The sequence below is a fragment of the Mytilus californianus genome, unplaced genomic scaffold (genome assembly GCF_021869535.1).
Source record: "Mytilus californianus isolate M0D057914Y unplaced genomic scaffold, xbMytCali1.0.p SCAF_2, whole genome shotgun sequence".
Taxonomy (NCBI): Eukaryota; Metazoa; Mollusca; class Bivalvia; order Mytilida; family Mytilidae; genus Mytilus; species Mytilus californianus.
Window position 1 is genome coordinate 9367554 of NW_026262668.1, and position 20075 is coordinate 9387628.

Below are 20075 nucleotides of genomic sequence, written 5' to 3' on the forward strand. Positions count from 1 at the left end.
TTCCCAATACCTTATAGTGTTAAATTTTGAAAAAAAATAATTTGATAGCGTCGAAAAACAAACAAAAAATTCTGACTCAGAGACTCAGACAAAAAAACCATATCCCCCCCCCCCCCCCTTTTTGAAGTTAAATGATTGCTCCTTTATTTGATTTGTGACAAAATAAACAAAACATAGTATAACAAACATTCGTTTAACTGCTTGAGAATGATTGATATCATTACTTGTCCTAATTTTGTAAAACAATAATGAATGTCCGGGACAACATGTCAGTTGTAATTCGTTTGCGCCAATGCTACGTTGCGCCACTGTTTTTCAAAATGGCTATTATCATTTGCGCCAAAATTAAGTATATTACGATTGCGCCAATTTATTTTATTTAAAAGCAATGAACCATCATTTTACATTGACGGAGTTATAAGCCATTTAGAGTGGTCTAATAAAACTTGTTTTTATGTATGCCAAAAAAACAAAACATAAAATTATTTACAGTCAAACAACATTATTATATTATTATGTAATGTAAGACACAATCATAATATCTACGACTGAGTTCTCCCCTTTGCAAAATTCTGGTATTTTTCAACAGCAAATGACTACTTTTCTGAGTTATGCTTGCTTTTTACTGCCGTTGAATTAGTATTCCGCAATTTAATGCGAGTAGAGGCTCGAAAATTTACGATATTGTCAAAAGATACAAACAGATGGGTGAGATGAAAAAAAAACAGTTTTGAGTGCTTATGAAATGTCTCTGGTTCATATTTAGTGCGCCTCGACGTGGCGTAGCTTGCATGTATGCTCAGATGCTCAAGCATCCACATCATTTTGACAACAACAAAAATAAATATGTGTTCGCAGAAGATAAACTCGGAGGTATCCGAATGTAACAAACTTAAGGTGAGGATATGTGGATAACGTCCAATCATTTCCAAAGCAGTATGCGTGGTCTTTCATTTAGGAGCATTTAGTTTATGGATAAATCGCAGAAAAGTGTTCTCGACTTTTTTCGTAAACAGTCTACGTCGTCGGCTACGGCAATGGATGATGATACGCAGACCCGTGGACATGTTTCATCTATAATTGAGCCAAGCGGAGCGATGGCTTCAACATCTGACGTAGCAACGTTACTAACAACTAAACCACAATAACCTGATATCGTTTCCTGTGACATGAAATACGACGTGATAAAAACTCAAGTTGTAATAGAGTGTGCTCATTCCTGGGCTTATAAATGCCTTTTTCCATCTAGGTACAAATATTAATTTTATTTTCAATAAAAGAACGGAGTTCCAATGTCCCCGCATTGCACATATTTTATCTATCCAAGGAACAAGGGTCAATAACTAAAAAAAGCACTTGTTTAAAATCTTTTCTTAATATCTTAAGATTAAATAAAAGCTCAAGAGCAAATGCAATGGGATTTTTATTATAATTTATATTTCCAAGGGGCATAAAAAATATTTCATCAGGACTTTTTCGAAATTGTCAAAGACATTGCTATTGATATAAGTTTCATAACTCGAAATCTGGCAAGAATTGTACACATGAGAGTGCTAACATGACCGGTTGGACGGACGCATAGACGGACAGACAGACGTACTCCCGGTATTAATATTTCCATGTCCCCTGCAACGCGTTAAGCCATGTAACCAGAAAACAAAAACCCCATTGGGAGGCTCAAATTCCGGGAAAGGGGAAATGGGGGTCACTTCCGTTCCTTTATTCTGAAGTTCCATATACAGAAGTGCCGCTGTAATGGGTTCGTTTTTGAGGTGTCAAATATAAGATTGGGCGGGAAACTTCAACATCAAATATTTATGAATTGAATGATGGTAGTTTCGAGAAAACAATAAAATTCTGTGGGAAATATATGAATTGGTGGGTATTTTGAAATTAAACAAAAATCTAACCAGTGTTGGATTCTGGGGGAGTACACATGCATACAGGGAAAATATCCGCCAAAAATATCATTTTCTGCATAAAATGGTCAAAAAAATTTTTCGCCTCGCTACGCTCGTCGACAGTTTGGCATCCACATCGTTTCAACCCTGGCTACGCCACTGCTCGTTGTTGATGGAGTTTCAGTCCATACGGATAGTGGAAACAAAGCATAGTCATTAACATATGTGGTCAACACACAATGAGAAAAAGTTTCTACTCTCTTATTATTTTTTTCATATCTTGCAACAAAAGTCCCTTATTCCATAAATTATTCTATTTATGGTACCATATTTTAATCAGGATTATCTTGTACTATAAATATAAATACAGGTAAATTGGCGCAAATGAATTCCGTAAATTGGCGCAATTGATACCATTAAAAAATAATATTTGGCGCAAATGATACATCTTGAAAATAACAATTGGCGCAAAAGGACTGCTGCCAATGAATGATTGTATGCCTATAAATGAGGATATCTGTCACTCACATATTAATTTACCGATAATGAGCTAAATTTTATTATTTTTTCTGTAATAAAAATATCTCTCTTATTGTGACGATTTGGTCGTGGAAACAAAACACGCTATACCAAAGAAAATGTTTCTCAACTTTAATTAATTGCAGGATTGACATAATCGCTTCCCTCACGGAATTTTAATCGTCTCCCCTTTTCAACAAATAAATTATGAGCACTTAATCTAAGCTTGGTGATACTTTGTCTCACTTTTTTGAAAATTCTACGCAAGACAAATAAAATATAACGATATTTAATGTTTGGTTAGAATATGAAACTTTCATATTTTGGTGTATAAATGATTTTATATATGTATCATGTTGATGATTTTGTAGTTGAATGACTGTGTTTTGTATTCATGTGTATGGTTAGTGTCTTCAAGTTCTAATTGAGTAACCCTCAACCACAGACAAAAGTTTCTTATATACCTTAAGGTATATAGGATTTTTTTTATTAGTGTCTGTGCCCTAAACTTATTTTCACTCTTTTAATTTGTATTTGCTCGTATCCATACGAACTGACAATAACAGTAGTTTTGAAAGTGCTGCCCCTCTATTCTTATTTTCCAATTTGCTGTATATATGCGAGCAGATGTACTGTATGTACGTGTATATATATGTAGGACTCTAAAGTGCGATGGTACTCTAAAGTGCGATGGTCACGCTAAAGTGCGATGGTCTACGCTAAAGTGCGATGGTGTCAGACGCTAAAGTGCGATGGTTGTTTTTGGTTTTTTTAAGTGCAATCAGATGACACGCTAAAGTGCGATGGTATATGACACGCTAAAGTGCGTTGGTTTAACACGCTTTTAAAAGTGCGATGGTTTAACGGGAATGGGGTTCAGGCAATGGTTTTTGTTTTTTGCTGTGTTCATATTAGTTTTTCGTCTATTGTATTGTTTATAAATCATGCTGTTGTCTTTCTCTTTTGAATTGTTTTACATTAGTCATTTCGTGGTCCTATATAGCTACTATGCGACGTACGCCAAGGCTCCACGTTGAAGTTCATAATGTTGCTAGGTGCATACATCAACGACATTTGGTCTTTGGTAGATAGTTGTTTCGTTGACCATTACACCACATCTTCTTATTTGTTTTTTGTTTGTTTTGTATATAAATCAGTCCGTTATTTTTCTCGTTTGAATTGTTTTACACTGGTCGTTTTGGTACCCTTTGGTCGTTATAGAATACTATCTGCGGGGTTAGCCATACGGTAACATATAGTAAATTACATCAATGACATTTAGCCTTGGATAGAGACTTGTCTCATTGGCATGCCGCAATCATATTATGATACTACACCTCTGGCCGTTATGTTACTGTCTTGTTGACGAGTATCCATCTCTTTCACAGACATGACGAACCATATTGTAAAAAATTGTTTTATAAAATAATTCAATTAGAAAGTTAAAAAATAGCTTTTATTTCACGCAAGTAAATGACATGGGATTTAAAACATGGAAGGAGTTTCTAAATTAAATTTGGACGAATTAAATACTTTGACCATTGGTGTATTTTGCCGTTTTCGCTCTCTTTTACGGCATACACCTTCCCCTTACTATCGTCAGTTTCTAAGTTTATTAGAAGTATTCTTTTTCCAGTATCCTGACAGAAACACGTTTGTCCCCGCAAAGACAGCGGGATCAAAGGTTTGCATTTCTGTTACTGTGAATGATTTTTGGGGAAATAACTCCTCCGCATACAAATTCTTCTAGCACCGACCAAAATTGGAATCATTTGTTTCTCTTTTCGTGTCTAGTAAAAAATCTTTATCTGCACAAACATTCTCGTTTACCGGCATGTCCATTTTGTTTGTACAAACGGCGTGTAGCTTCATAATGCTATTTATGGTTGCAAACGTCCATACTTTCGCGGAAAAACGCACTTTAACGTATCGCAGCATCGGACTTTAGCGTGTTCCATTAAATATCACATACCATCGCACTTTAGCGTATCAAACCATCGCACTTTAGCGTAGGCCATCGCACTTTAGCGTGACCATCGCGTTTTAGCGTCCCCATCGCACTTTAGAGTCCTACATATATATAGCATGAGTTCGAATCCCGGCCAGGGAAGAACAAAAAATTTGGTTCCGCAAATTTACAGATCTAACATTGTTGGGCTGTTATTTAGACGAATTATGTATACAGAATGTGTTTTCAGCCTTGTATCACCATAACTGGTGATCCGATGGATAAAATCTGTCGTAGAGTTGTCATTTGTTCAGACGTCTAATATATATATATATATATATATATATATATATATATATATATATATAATTCGTCTAAATAACAGCCGAACAATGTTAGATCTGTAAATTTGCGTTAGCAAATTTTTTGTTCTTCCCTGGCCGGGATTCGAACTCATGCTACTGAGATATCGTGGCACCAAATCGCCTTGCACTATGCCCGACGCGCTAGACCACTCGACCACCTAGGCTATATATATATATATATAAACAAGTCTAAATTGAAAACAACGTTCAAACCTATGATTGCGTTGGATAAAAACCGCAATTTTTATACGTGTGCATGCAAAAACAAATTTCTTGGTAGAGGGGTCTAAATACAGCACAAACAACATTTTCCAAAAGACCAAAAAAGTGAAAAAGTATATTTTAACAAAACGCATTTGACTAGCAGGTCGAACAACGGATGTTCTTAACCCCTGCTGACTGCCATGGCGATTGCCAAATAAACGGATCACCAGATGTAACAAAATGGATCTTAATTATAAATTTAATACTAAACAGAAAAGTTTTGTTAAGTTATATATATATTTATATATATATATATATAAACAAGTCTAAATTGAAAACAACGTTCAAACCTATATATATATCTATATATATTTTTTTTTTCGTGAGGTATCACTTATAAACTACTGTTATTGTAAGATCGTATGGATAAGTGAAAATAAGCTGAAATATAAACACAAATTTACTAAAACATAATAACACGAGAGGAAGAATACATGCCCCAAGCGATTGTTTAATTTACGCCATTGTTTTTCTTTTAAAGAAAAGTTCTTGGTGCTCTCGTATATATAGCAGGGGTCGCCTAATAGAGTCATGGTCGGAATGTCGATACTGTCTCATCTACAACATCCCCGTACGTGTCCTCGATCTCAGAATGGAACCTCGATTACTTGACATTGTATCCTTCCTTAACCATGTTGATCTAAAATATTTTGTTTTCCCAAGTATTCGTGGATTACCACTAAATATAATATTAGAAGTTCATTTCTAGGAAAGGGATTCTGATAATATATGCGATATTGTTGCAAAAAATATGTCTGTGAAGGGGTAGGGATTCTATTCTTAACAACATAATTCACGTGTAACAGGAGGGGTTTTTACGTTTTGTGTTTTCTGTGTCATTTTCGGCATATTTATCCAACTCTTTATCTCTGTCTGCATAAAGAGTTCGAACCAAGAACCTGAGTCTCTGATCCTTCATATTTGGTTTTGAAGAACTTAACACTAGCAAGTTTTCATAGTTTATTAGTGAATTATAATCTGTCAAATTTGTAAAGATAAAATCATTTATATGTAAAGCAATTAAAAATTCACATAAAAGTAACAAAAATCAATTTGACATTCAATATAAAAATATGAAGATATGGTATGATTGCCAATGAGACAGCTCTCCACAAGAGACAAAATGTCATAGAAATTAACAACTATAGGTCACCATACGGCCTACAGCAATGAGCAAAACCCATACCACATAGTCAACTATAAAAGGCCCCGAAATGACAAATGTAAAACAATTCAAACGAGAAAAACTAACGCCCTGATTTATGTACAAAATAATGAACGAAAAACAAATATGATATTTAGCAACAAATGACAACCACTGAATTACAGGCTCAGTGACTTTGGACAGGCATATACAGAATGTGGCGGGGTTAAACTAGTTTGAAGACGCCGACCCTCCCCTAACCCTCCCCTAACCCAGGACAGTTGTGTAATAGTATAACATAAGAACAAACTATAAAAATCAGTTGAAAAGGGCTTAACTCATCGGATCGATTTATTTAAAAAAAAAAACACATCTAACAAATCACAGACCGGACGTGGCAGGATAAAAATACATCCCCACAACAAAAAAGACACTAAGTACAGATCTGAGAGTACTCGCAGTTACTGACAGCTAGTTCAAAGCTAATAACAACTAATTAAAAAAATCATGCATCTAAGACTCTGTGCCATTCTATAATCAGTTTCTGTAAAATAAACTGAATGTATTACTCATCATTCTTATCATTATTTCATACATAAAAAGGCGATATCTTTCCAAATTAAAATTAACATTTATTCTTGAGACATCAGTGTACAGTGTTCCTATATATATATATATATATATATATGAACTCTGTTATATAAGAAGTGATATATAAAATCACATTAAATAAGTATCAATGACATGTTATACATTGTACAAAATTAAAATTGACAACTTTACTTAACATTATTATTTAACTTATCAATAAGCTTTGTCTAGATACATTATAATGCAAAACAATGCCATCTTCTCTATGGTGCAAACGGTCATGTCTGTGCAAGCCCAGAATGCTCTTCTTAAAAAGCTAAAATGGTCATGTCTTCTCTATTCATATAGAAACAGATAGATCTATAATATCACGTAGCTCTATGGTTAAGGTTCAACTCAAAACTTATTTAACAAAAGCTAGATGAATAGAAACACTATAATTAAATAATAAGTTGCAAATTTAACAAAATCTGTGAATATATTCAAGGAATTATAGCAATAAAGTAACTTGGCTAAACTTGGCTGGCATTTTGGTATGTAAAACCAGCTGAGACATATAATACAGTAACTGTCTCTGGTAAAACAATCGTTCAGTGTATAAATGATTTAAATAAACAGTAATATTAATTTGTTAATTTTACAACAGTTCATTATAAAGGGAAGTAATATTGTTACCAAAAATAGGCTCTCCGTTACACACAGTTGGCTCGATAAGACCAATCACGCAACTGAGTGCTAAGTCAATCAACATGCGCTTAACTTAATTAAGACTGTTCCAAATGGATCCCCTCACCCTTCTATTAAGAATAAAAGAGCATCATATATTAACTACTGTTATTGTAAAATCGTATGGATTGGAGCAAGAACACGATACATAAGAGAAAATTAGTAAAAGTATTAAGAAATATGAGAAAGAAATATGTAGAAAAAAAGCTCCATTCCTCACTGCGCCTGTGAGTCAATCGTTAAATACGGTGCTCGTTATAACATAATTTCAGGTGAAATTATGTTGTTTCTTGTGTGATAATTCCTTTAAATATGACGTAAGGCCGTTCTTGTTTTAATGCCTGAAAAGTGCACATCTATATTATCCGGAACGCTTTCCATGTCGATTATGGATTTGTGTTTTAACATAGTATTTTCTTTGGTCACATGATAACAAAATGGCAGCGCCCACAAAAATCTCTAGTGTTTTCAGAAATGGTTTATTTAATGGGAAAGTGGCTATTGTTACTGGTGGAGGGACGGGTATTGGAAAAGCAATCACACAAGAATTGTTGTACTTGGGTAAAGATCAAAGTTTGAAAATTATGAATAACATTTACAAAAAAAAAATCTTGAAGTATAAAAATTTAGATGTGGTACTGGTATGATTGCCAATGAGACAACTATCCACCTACATTCATATGAAGTGGATGTAAGCAAACATATTTAACCAGACTTTAGAAACTGGGACAGTACCATCAGACTGGAAGCTAGCTAACATCACAGCTATCTACAAGAAAGGTGATCGCACACAAGCAGTCAACTACAGGCCCGTGTCTCTTACCTCAGTATGCTGTAAAATGATGGAACATATCATCTACGGTCATGTAATGTACCACTTGGAAAAACACAACATTTTAGTGGACTATCAACATGGTTTCAGACAACATCGCTCCTGTGAAATGCAACTGGTGAACACCATAGAATCAGTCGCACGATCTTTAGATACATGTATGAGAGAACAAGTAGATATGCTTGTCCTAGATTTCTCAAAGGCATTTGACACAGTCCCACACCAGCGGCTATTACAGAAAATGAGCAACTACGGTATCCGAGGAAATGTTCTCAGCTGGATAAGTGCTTTGCTTACCCAACGAAATCAACGAGTGTGTGTAAATGGTGAAATGAGTGAGATGAAAGCAGTACGTTCCAGTGTACCCCAGGGGACGGTCCTTGGACCCTATGTTTCCTGCTGTACATCAACGACATAGGCGATTCTATATCGCCATGTATCAGTCTACGACTGTTTGCTGACGACTCCCTCTTGTACAGAAGCGTCCACAACTCAGAGACATGCCAGCAGCTGCAACAAGATCTTGCACAACTCGTAGAATGGGCCAGACGCTGGCAGATGCCAATCCATCCAACAAAATGTTTCATCCTTAGGGTGACCATAATACGCAAGCCTGTTGTTCACAACTGAACTACAATATGATGGGGCATTACCTGGAAACTGTCCAGCACTACCCATACCTCGGTTTAGAACTGTCAGACGAAATGAACTGGGACCACCATATTTCCAAAGCAACATCAAAAGCTAACCGAACACTTGGATTTTTAAGAAGGAAATTAAACAAGTGTCCACAAGATATAAAAGAGAGCACATACAAAACATTAGTTCGACCTCACCTTGAGTATGCATCTGCAGTATGGGACCCATAAAAAAAGTGCCACATTAACCAAATCGAAATGGTACAACGAAGAGCTCCCCGATTTGTAACAACAACTTATTCTCGGGAACCAGGAACTGTTACCAACATCCTACAGACACTTGGCTGGGCAACCCTAGCAACACGCAGAAAAGGAGCCAGGCTCATACTCCTGTATAAGATCTTACATGGAGAAGCATCAGTCATCATTCCAGATTACATCAAGAGACCAGCCGTAACAACCAGACAATATCACAGAGACATGTTTTCAAGAGTCAGCACTTCAACGGATGCCTATAAATACAGCTTCATCCCCAGAACAATTGTTGACTGGAACCAACTACCTGAAAGTGCCATCCAAGCCCCCGCAACCGACACCTTCCGGTCTGTGTGTGGGAGTTCCTGACATAACTATGGATACCTGATTTTAACCCTGTACAGTTGTTGCAAACATCACATAATTTTATTTGTTTTTGTTCCTGTAAATACACGATAGTTTTTGTTTATTTTTAACTTGGCGTGTACTGGTTAACACACGCGCACAGTATATCTGCGTTATGGAATTTTCGACTGCAGATTAACCATATAGAAGTAGAAGTATATGTAGAAGTAAGCAACTATAGGCAAGCCTGTGGCCTTTAACATTGAGAATAAACAGCTGTGCCATGAGCACATGATACGCCCATTGCTTTTTCAAAGAATAAAGTTCAATAACTTCTCAATGTCATATCAGAAATTCATGAAAAACTAAAGGGAGGTTATCTTAATAGATATAAACCAGTCACCAAAGTTTCATGATAACTGCTCAAAGCATTGACCGAAAACTGAAAAATACCCCCTTTTTTCTAAAATTTATAAAAATCGAAAGTGAGCTTACGTCAATAGATATAAACAATTCACCAAAGTTTCATAAAAAATGCTGAAAGCATTTTTGAGTTATTGTCCTAAAACTGGAAAACCCCCCTTTTTTTAATGAATAAAACCCCTTTTACTCGGAAACGTAAAAGCTAAAATTTATAAAAATCGAAAGGGAGCTCATGGCAATAGATATAAATAATTCACCAAAGTTTCTTGCAAATTGGTGAAAGGGTTTTTGAGTTATTGTCCGAAAACTGGAAAATACTCCTTTTTTAATGAAAAAAAAACCCCAAAACTCGGAAACTTAAAATTTGAAATTTATAAAAAACGAAAGGGAGTTCACGTCAATAGATATAAACAATTCACTAAAGTTTCATGCGAATTGGTTCAAGCGTTTTTGAGTTATTGTCCGACATTTTGACGATAGACAGACGGACAACGGTATACCATAATACGTCCCGTAAACAGGCGTATAAAAACCCATACCATATCTTCAAGTTTAGAGAATCCCATTTCTATTAATTAAATATTTAGAACAATTTGGCAATAATCCATGCTTACTATTCATTTTTTAAGAAATGTATGATTATAACATATTCCAATTGCTCATTTTAAAAGTTGACTTGTGGAGGTTGCATGCGACGTTTCTGTAGATTTTACTTTTTCTAGTGAATCCTGCAATGGTTGATATATACTGTGAAAGTTTTGTGTATATTAAATGATATTTGACTAAGTTGAAAGACGTGCATAATGTCAAATCATAAAAATGCAAATTGTTTGGTCTCTAAAAAAACTTGTAAGATTTCTGCTGCTTTTTTTGCTAAATGGGTGCAATTTAGGTACTGTGACGTTATACATGTAACATGTCATAGCTAGCTATATAGATATCAGCTTCCAGACAAAAAATTTTAAAGTTAGAAAGGAGAATAATAGACCTCAAAGCACATGGACATAATTTAGCTTTTGAAAAATGCAGCCCCTATTAGAATCAATATATAAAGCACCTGAAAGGTAAAAATATATTTAGATATCAATTAAGAGTTTATGTAACTCAGGACAGACACATGAACATGTTGAGGGTTGACCTAGTTATTTTGTATTCACTTAATTTCAGTGAAATAATAAAAGGTAAAAGCACATACAATGACTTACATGTAACTCCATAATACTACCAGGTACAATACATTGTAGAAAAGATGGAAAAAAACACACGAACAAGTGAAATCATAACAAACTATACAATAAATAACACTGCTCGAAGTCATTGAAAGCAAGCTGAAAGTCCTTCAGCTGCTGACAAGGAATCAGGCTGACTATAAATATAATATCTGCTGCTGTACTTCCTAATATATTTCATATTAAAACAAATTATAGAGAACTTTAAGGTGGTACCCAACACCTGGACTAATATTAATTTGGCTCGTTTAATTTTCATAAAATTTTGACAAAATGTTTACTTTGACCCTTTGACAGAAATATAAAAATTTCAAAAAATTTGAACCAACCACTTTATCAGAAAAATTTCACTGGTTATATAGCAGTTTGACAAACACTAATTTTGATCACTGAGAAGCTTAATATTTCCTTAACAATACAACATAATTAAAACGTTTAATTGATTTTTACAGAGTTATCTCCCTGTAGTGTTAGGTACCACCTTAATATAGAGAAAATCAATGCTTTACTTTTGTTTTAAACCCTTCAATATATTACATGTAATAAGGTAATACATATTATTACATTGGTGGCATCAAAATACAAGGATATTTCAATAAAGTGACAATGAATATTTCACATGTGAGATAAACAAGAGAATATCATATGGCTTTGAGACTAAAACATCCGTACAAAACAAGACGCCAATAAAATCCCAAGAGCTCTGCTCCAGGTATTATATTGGTTGATGGATGATATGGTATGTGATATTGAAAAATTCATATCATATACATAATACAGATCAAGGGTTGGAGAAACAATATAATATGGTATTTCAAATCAGTTTTGATAGTATGATATTTAAGCAATATAACATCACATTACTATGATGCTGAAAAACCCTGAGGAGAAAACTGATTTAAAACCATATTCTAAATATATCCAATGATGTTTTTTTTTTAATATCATATCATTGAATATGATATAAGCTATTTGTGCTATAACAATTAAAATATTATTTTAGGATGTAATGTAATGGTAGCTTCAAGGAATGAAGAAAGACTGAGAAAGGCAACAGATGAGATGAAAAAGAATATCACTTCACCTGCAGAGCTAGATCACATGCAGTGTAATATCAGGAAGGAAGAACAAGTAATCTAAATAAGGATATAGGCTTAATGAAAGAATGTTGGTCAATGTTTTGTAAGAGAAATAACTTAATAAATTTTTTATTTTATATCATTTTCGAAATAAATGCTCAAAGTTTTATCACTCAATAAAATGTTAATCTTTGAAACCACTTGTCCAAAATGTTTGATTCGTGTCATTTCCTTTACCAGAAAAACTCTTTTAACGGTACTATATGCTGATTTCTAACATCATTTAAATGTTTTTTGGGCTAACTGGATCCTTGCATCTTTGAACTGACTTTAAGTAATTGTTCCTGCTTGACATTTTTCAAACACCCATCTTTATTCTTACATTATCATACCCTGCCTAAAGAAATGTATTAATTTTATCACGTTTAACATTAATTTAAGCAGTCAATAAGCTAATCATCCCCATTAGAATATTCATCCCTTTGCTCAACGTACTGACGTAGATTTTATACCCAACAAACGCACAAATGATGTCTAATAATGTCACCTAAAACCAAACACTCAGACAGAAAAATAATGATTGGAATCAAGCGTATTAGACACTAACTTTGCTTTATATCTAGTATCATTTGAGAGTATAGGTAAAAAGACTTAATTAATACAGTGTTAAATATGTTGACCATTAAATGATTTATATTATATAGTCAAACTAGTCTGACATATAATTTTCAGGTGTACAGATTTGTTTTAACATTTTTTTTAAATGATAAAATTGAACTCAAGCACAACTATTTCTTTAAAATTCAAAAGAATGGTAAAAAGCACAGATTAAATTTCAGTGAGACAGCAACTCCTCAATAAAAAAACCAACAAAAAGTGAAAAAGTGAAAATCATTTGGCAATGAGATGGCTATTAAAATGCTAATTGTTAATATATTTGTATTCAATTATGACTCTTAAAGAGGGTTTAAAATTTTATGAGATTTATTATCAAAAGAATGTTTTAGGTACAAAATCTGATATCAACAACATTAAAACGGTTTGGCAAGTTAGACTTTTTAATCAACAATGGTGGAGGCCAGTTTCCAGCCCGTGCTGAGTCATTTTCATTGAAAGGATGGAATGCTGTAATAGAAACCAATTTAACTGGAACATTTCTATGCTGTAGAGAAGGTATTTTTAAGGAAGTGCTTTTTTGGAAAATTTAAAACCTTTTAAGAATCAACTTTTTAACTTTTAACCAGGTTTTCCTAAGGAAAAATCATCCAATTATTTCTTACCATACATGTAAACTACATCTTTATCCAAGAAATACATGTAAACTACAGCTTAATGTAAATGTCTCTGAATTCCAAGAACAAAACTTCACCAATTATAAGAAGAAGAAAAAACAATTCCTCTCTAATTGTTAACTTTTAAATAACAACCAAAAGAAAAATGGTAAAGGAGTATCATAAGATGGCTGCCATTGAGGGTGACACCTTTATTAAGCAGTTATTAGAAGATGAGAGACGAGTCTATTCATTTTTGTTGTACTTCACAATTGCATTCTTTGATATTTGTTTTGTTATCTGTCACAAGTTTAATATTTTTTATGACAATATTTTTTGTTTATTTTTCAGTCTACAATCAATGGATGAATGACAATGGGGGAGTTATTGTAAACATTATTGCTGACATGTGGAAAGGACTTCCCATGATGAGGTAACATCTGGTTTTATGTTATCCTATATGCAAATGTTATTGTGAAAGAAAAGAAACTTTTCCTAAGAATCATTTGAAGTTTACCTGTCAATTTAAACTTTTGTCAGTTCACATGTCCCATTGAATAAATACAATATCTATTGTTCTCTGTGTAGGTTATTCACTAGACATTTAAATTTCTTCTGATAGAAATCTATCACTCATTGATTAATTTACCGGAGTAAAAAAAAAATATTTTCTAAATAGATGAAAATACATGTACATGTATCAAATCACAAAACTGCAAGGGATGTTGTATTTATTCAATATCAATAATATATGCTCAATCTGTGCAATGTAGTCAGTGATTCAAACATTAAAAATTGATTTCTAAATTTTTTTTTATCATTGTTCCTATTGAAATTGCATTTTTTTGTGATTGTTTAGTTATAGAATATGTTAAAGAAGGCCTTAATCTAAACATCATCATTTTCCAGGTTTATTTGTCAAACACTCACAAGAAGAAATTCAAAATTTTGTCAGAAATCAACTTTTAATGTTTGAATCAGTGTTTATATTGAGCAGATTGAATTTATATTATTGATATTGAATAAATACAACATCCCAAATACAGCATCACATACAGTTTTGTGAGTTGATATGTGTATTTTCATCTACTTACAAGATATTTTTTTTCTGTAAATTAATCAAAGAGTGATGAATTTCTCTAAGAAGAAATTTAAATTTTAATGAAAAGTTAATTATTATTTCATACTTTTTAGAAGGTATTTCAAATTAAAGAAAATCTAAATTTTGCATTGCAATATTTGCCAGCATTTCACCACCTATTTCTCATTTCAAATTCAGTCTGTGGCACATTAATGATTAAAATATTATGGTACATATAACCATGATTAAATTTTTTTTTAATCTATTATAGTCACACAGGAGCAGCACGGGCAGCTGTGGACAATCTGACAAAATCTTTGGCATTAGAATGGGCAGAAAGTGGAGTGAGAATTAATTCTGTGGCTCCTGTAAGTTTAAAGAATAGCAATTCTTTACATAAGAAATATATGTCTTTTATTATTTAAAGTTATATTATGATAATATGATATAACTGTGCAAGTAATTGTACCAATGCTTTTCATTAAATGAGGTAACTGTATGGTAAGCCTTTTTACTATTTATTCTAACTTCAAGATATCTCATATAATATATAAGATATCTTATATAATCTAGTTTTTGTAAGATATTTTATAAACTTTATAAGATATCTTACATAATTTATAAAAACTTTATAAAATATCTTATAATTTGTAAGATATCTTATATACTTTATAAGATATCTTATATAGGGATATCTTATATACTTTATAAGATATCTTATATACTTTATAAAATATCTTTTAAAGTTTATAAGATATTTTATAAAGTATATAAGATATCTTATAAAGTATATAAGATATCTTATAAAAGTTCTAGGTCACACTGGCAAATGTATGACAATTGAAAAAAAAAAAAATCAGGAATAAACATTATCAATCAGTCATAAGTGCTAAAAGGCATACTTTTCCTATTATTGAAATATAGGATATGATGTAATTTCTATATAAAGGAAAATTTGAGTTGCTACATAGAATTGTTTTTTTTTTTTGCTTGTTTGAGGGTCAATGGAGCAATTACTTTTCATGCCATCCTTTATTTATTTGTTTATTAGTTTGATATATTTGTCAGTCTTTTTAGAGGGTTCTAAAGGGGTAATGTACTTGAACAAACAGTAAACAAAATTGCCAATTTTCAATAAACTAAAAAATAAATAAATGGAGAATGTGTCCATGGGACACAGATGATGCCCCTTCTTTCATAAAATGTCATAAAGGGACATAACTCGAGCCACCCTTATTCAAACTTGATCTGTTTTTTGTGGTAATAAGCATTGGAAACAAGTTTCATAAAATTTGGTTGAAGGAAACTAAAGTTAGAGAACAGAAACCAATTTTTGGACGTATGTACAGATAGACGGATGTACAGACGGGCAAGGGTAACACTTAATGCCCCCTCCAGTGACAGTGGGGGCATATAAAAAGCTTGCCTGGTGTTTTTTTAGGAGTCTGGTGTTAGTGGTTGCTGTGGTATGTTGTACTGATGAGTATTTTTAGTGATTCTGGTTATCCTTTTATGTATTATTTGGTTTGACCAAGCTGTTGATTGAATCAATGGCCGTCCTCACTAGATTTTCATGCAGACATTTTCCTCATGATGTACATCATAATAACAAAAATATTTTTTACAGGGAAGTTCCATATACTCTGAAACAGCAGCAGCAAATTATGGTGACCCAAAAATATTTGCATACAATATACCCAAAATTCCACTCAAAAGACTAGGAACTGTAGAAGAGGTAATATGGAAATGACAGATTACTTTTTTCAAAGCAGAATATGTTTTCTTTTTTTCAATTGAAAGGGATGAAAAGAATTGTGAAAATTGAATATAAATAAAGGATTTATTTAAGTGTATGATAACTAATATAGTGTATATATTTTTCTTCACAGATCAACAAATATATATTATGCAATAATAAATACATTAGTTTAAACTATATTTGTATAAAATATGAAGTTGAAAGATGAACGAAGGAACATTTTTTGGTTAAAGTAATTGTAAAAACTTATGGAGCTTCATAGATAGTTAATGCAGACTTTTTATAAGTCCCACTCCTAATGTTGCCATGTTGGTGTGCCCCCAACCTTTTTTTCAAAATCCTGGATCTGCATTTGATTGCTTTAGTGAAACTATTACATATAAAAACCTGCATATAGGAAGTGACCCCTCCCCCCCCCCCCCCAAAAAAAAAAAAAAAAAAAAAAACTGAACCAAGCTGATATGGAAAAGTCCATGAATTAATCTGTATTTTATGTAGATAAATATGATTTTTCTATCACTATTTATAGATTTCCACTTCAGTATGTTTTCTCCTGTCCCCTGCATCAGCTTATATAACTGGTGAAACTATTAAAGTAGACGGAGGAGGAAGTCTGTATTCAACTATGATTTTTGATATACCAGGTATATATATATATCTTTATTATAGAAGAAATATAAAACAGCAGGTCAAGCTCACATCTTTTCTTGCCAGGCCACTATACTTATAGGTAGAGAAAGGCCTTTGGGTCCAAATAGTTATTAAATTGCTTTATATCTGTCTTATAAATCATTTCAGTTGAGGTTCATAAATTTGAGTTTGGGGTTATACAAATATGTTATTCATTTGAAAATACAATATGAAAGCTAATATATATGGCCAAAGATCATTCATCAGGAATTTAAAAACAGACTTTTGCATAAATATTGGATGTAAACACATATAACAATCTTGCTATATTTTCTCACTGTGTTGAAGACCCATTGGTGGCCTTGGGCTGTTTTCTACTCTTTGGTCAGATTGATGTCTCTTTGACACATTCCCAGTTTCCATTCTCAATTCTATTGCTATATGCTATACATGTTTGAAGTTATTTAGCTCTGCATTCTGAATTACCTTCATCCGAATATTAATAGCCAAAAATGTTAAAAATTATGAGGAGAAAGGACATAAATTTCCTTAACAAAACCATATATCATAAACTTTGCAGAAGGCAATTTGACCCTTTTTTTATTTACAAAATTAACGAAAAAATGAACAACTTGTGACAAATTTGACAATAACCTCAGAGACAAACTCACTGGATTTCTTTAGTTAAAAATGTGTTTATTTAAGAAAATCAATATCAGTTGGATGTAAAAGAATTAGTTCAGTTTGCTTGGTACTTATTTTTTTACATTCAAAATACTAGTACATATACTATAATTCAGAAATGTTTGTGAGTTTTTGATAATGGTTAAATTAATTTGGAATAGGTTTCATAAAAAAAAACTATCATTTCAAATTGTGATTACATTTGAAAGATAACTGTATTGTAGTTGAAGCTTTGCAACCGTCCATCGGTAGTATTACTGTCACAAAGTAAGTTTACCTGGTAACTCCTAGCGGCTACAGGTAAAAAGATATTTTTGACAGTAAATCTACAGACCGGACGTCCACAAAGCTTCAAATACAATACAGTTATCTATATTCTAATGCAAAATAAACAAATCATTCAATTTTAATCATTATATTGGTGTTAAATTTTCATTAAACGAAAATTCCACGAAATGACATTATCTTTTTTGGCACCAAAACTAGGTTACGTCATAGGTATGCTTCTGATATCAAAAGTAAACATTGGGCATATTCTAGCTTCTTGTCAGCCTCAGAATGTGATAAAATTTGATAAAATGATGATTTCTTTGTGCAAAATGTGAGTTTTTTGCCTATTTATATTGGAGAAATTACATGTCAATTCATTCTGGAATTCAAAATGTCAGCTTCCTTCGTTACAGACAGGGAGATATAGAATTTTACACTGATTATCATCCATTCAGAACCATTGATACAAGATGATTGCATTAGAATATTGGATTGTATCATTTCCTGAAGTTGCAATTATTAATCTCACATTTTTGTTGGTTGAAACAGTTACAATAATAAATGAATGCAAAAGTTTGTGAATTTACAATATTTGTTCAATCCAAACACAAAATATTATCAAGTTCATGTCATTAAATACACTACTTTCATTGTAGATCACAAGAAGTCCAAGGCATATACCTGGAAAGATGACGAGAAATCCAAATCTAAATTATGAGATACAAAAAAACTGAAGACAAACTATTCAAATTTACAAACCCTTTAAGATATATAGGTATTCAGAATTTTTTTTTTATCTCAGGTTGTATTAGTTAGTATTACAGATTTATTTTTTTTTCATTAGAGTTACAGAATTTGGTCATGAAAAAAAAAAATTTTTCACCACATTTCATACAATACTGTGGCTTCATTATTATTTGTGGGATATATCAATTCATGTACTTGAGGTGTGAAAAGAGATTTTATATCTGCTTTAGTTTCATGTCTATCTTGTTGCTTAATTGTAAAGGCACCAAGAAAAGTAGGTGTTTGGTATGAGACAGCAATCTGACCACAATTACAAATCAAAAGACATCACATATGGAATTCAATAATAGACAAGTATCTATACAAAATGTCAAGTTAACCTGAATGAAAAAAATAAAATGAATACATAACTAAAGACAACCAGTGATGTGGTTTTTGGCTTGGGGTCGACACATGAACATTTGGCAGGTTATAATGGTCTTTTTATGTCTTAATTCTGCCTTTTAATCTTGATGGGTGGAATTAATGTAGGCACATACCTGTATGCTCAAAAAGGATGGTTACATTATGAATTATGAAATTCTTTGATTTATTTATTCCCTTGTATATCACAAACATATTTACTAACAGTGGGGACATAAGGAGACTTTTTCATATTGTTTATAAATATGTGTACGAGTATTGATGTTATATATTTATGATTGACTGTGATTAAACTAATTTTGTACATAGTTATCTTTTATACAAATGATAATAAAAAACATTAGTACTTAGTTGTCAGAAAGTTATTTCAATGAATATGTCACCAAATTTTCATTCAGGTTAACTTGACATTTCGCAAATGATATCGTTGAAAGATACTACAAGGTAAAATTCCTTAACAAGATCTTAAATAAAATGTAGACATTTCAAAGTAATCTATCTATTGACTTAACCAACTTTCTTTGTCTTGAATATTGTAAAGTAATGTCAAGAACATTTAATGTGGTGCATGCTAAACAAAGAAAAAACAAGTTGAACTGTGATCTATTGCTCACCAATAATACACCCATAATTGTACTGTAAACAGGAAGTTGATGAGTGGTGGATGTAAAATGCATCACACAGTAAAGCATGCCAGCATGAAGGTTGATTCCAAATTTCAAAAAGTCTAGATTTGTAATTCCTGAAAGGAGCATGACAAAAATTTCATGGGATGGACAGAAACATAGACAGATGTAAACCAGTATACCCTCACTCCTCTAGGACCAGGATATAACTAGAAGAGTTACACAACCACTGTAACAAGATTAAAATCCTAAGGACAGTAAAATACAAAGATGACCTCATCCATGAGAAATCTTCCTTGTCCAAGATTAGTTGCTTAAAGAAATT

The 20075-nt window shown here is 32.5% G+C and overlaps 2 protein-coding genes across 5 annotated transcripts in view; one reads left to right on the forward strand and one right to left on the reverse strand.

Annotated features, from left to right (window-relative positions):
• LOC127727878 (peroxisomal trans-2-enoyl-CoA reductase-like) overlaps positions 1–19474 on the forward strand; it is a 45463-nt gene extending 25989 nt beyond the window's left edge. For 2 of the 4 annotated variants that reach the window (XM_052235032.1, XM_052235031.1), the window contains exons 2-8: positions 12184–12311; positions 13267–13432; positions 13882–13963; positions 14883–14979; positions 16239–16346; positions 16900–17014; positions 18611–19474. In XM_052235032.1, the coding sequence (XP_052090992.1) occupies positions 12184–12311; positions 13267–13432; positions 13882–13963; positions 14883–14979; positions 16239–16346; positions 16900–17014; positions 18611–18672 (758 nt within the window). In that variant the 3' untranslated portion in view covers positions 18673–19474. Of the gene's footprint in view, positions 1–7889; positions 8020–12183; positions 12312–13266; positions 13433–13881; positions 13964–14882; positions 14980–16238; positions 16347–16899; positions 17015–18610 lie in introns of those variants that run through there. The other 2 variants (XM_052235030.1, XR_007993874.1) reach the window with 2 other exon arrangements.
• The window catches only part of LOC127727871 (3-hydroxyisobutyryl-CoA hydrolase, mitochondrial-like), a 51469-nt gene that overhangs the window by 6937 nt on the left and 24457 nt on the right, over positions 1–20075 (reverse strand). The gene's annotated exons all lie outside the window — the stretch shown is intronic.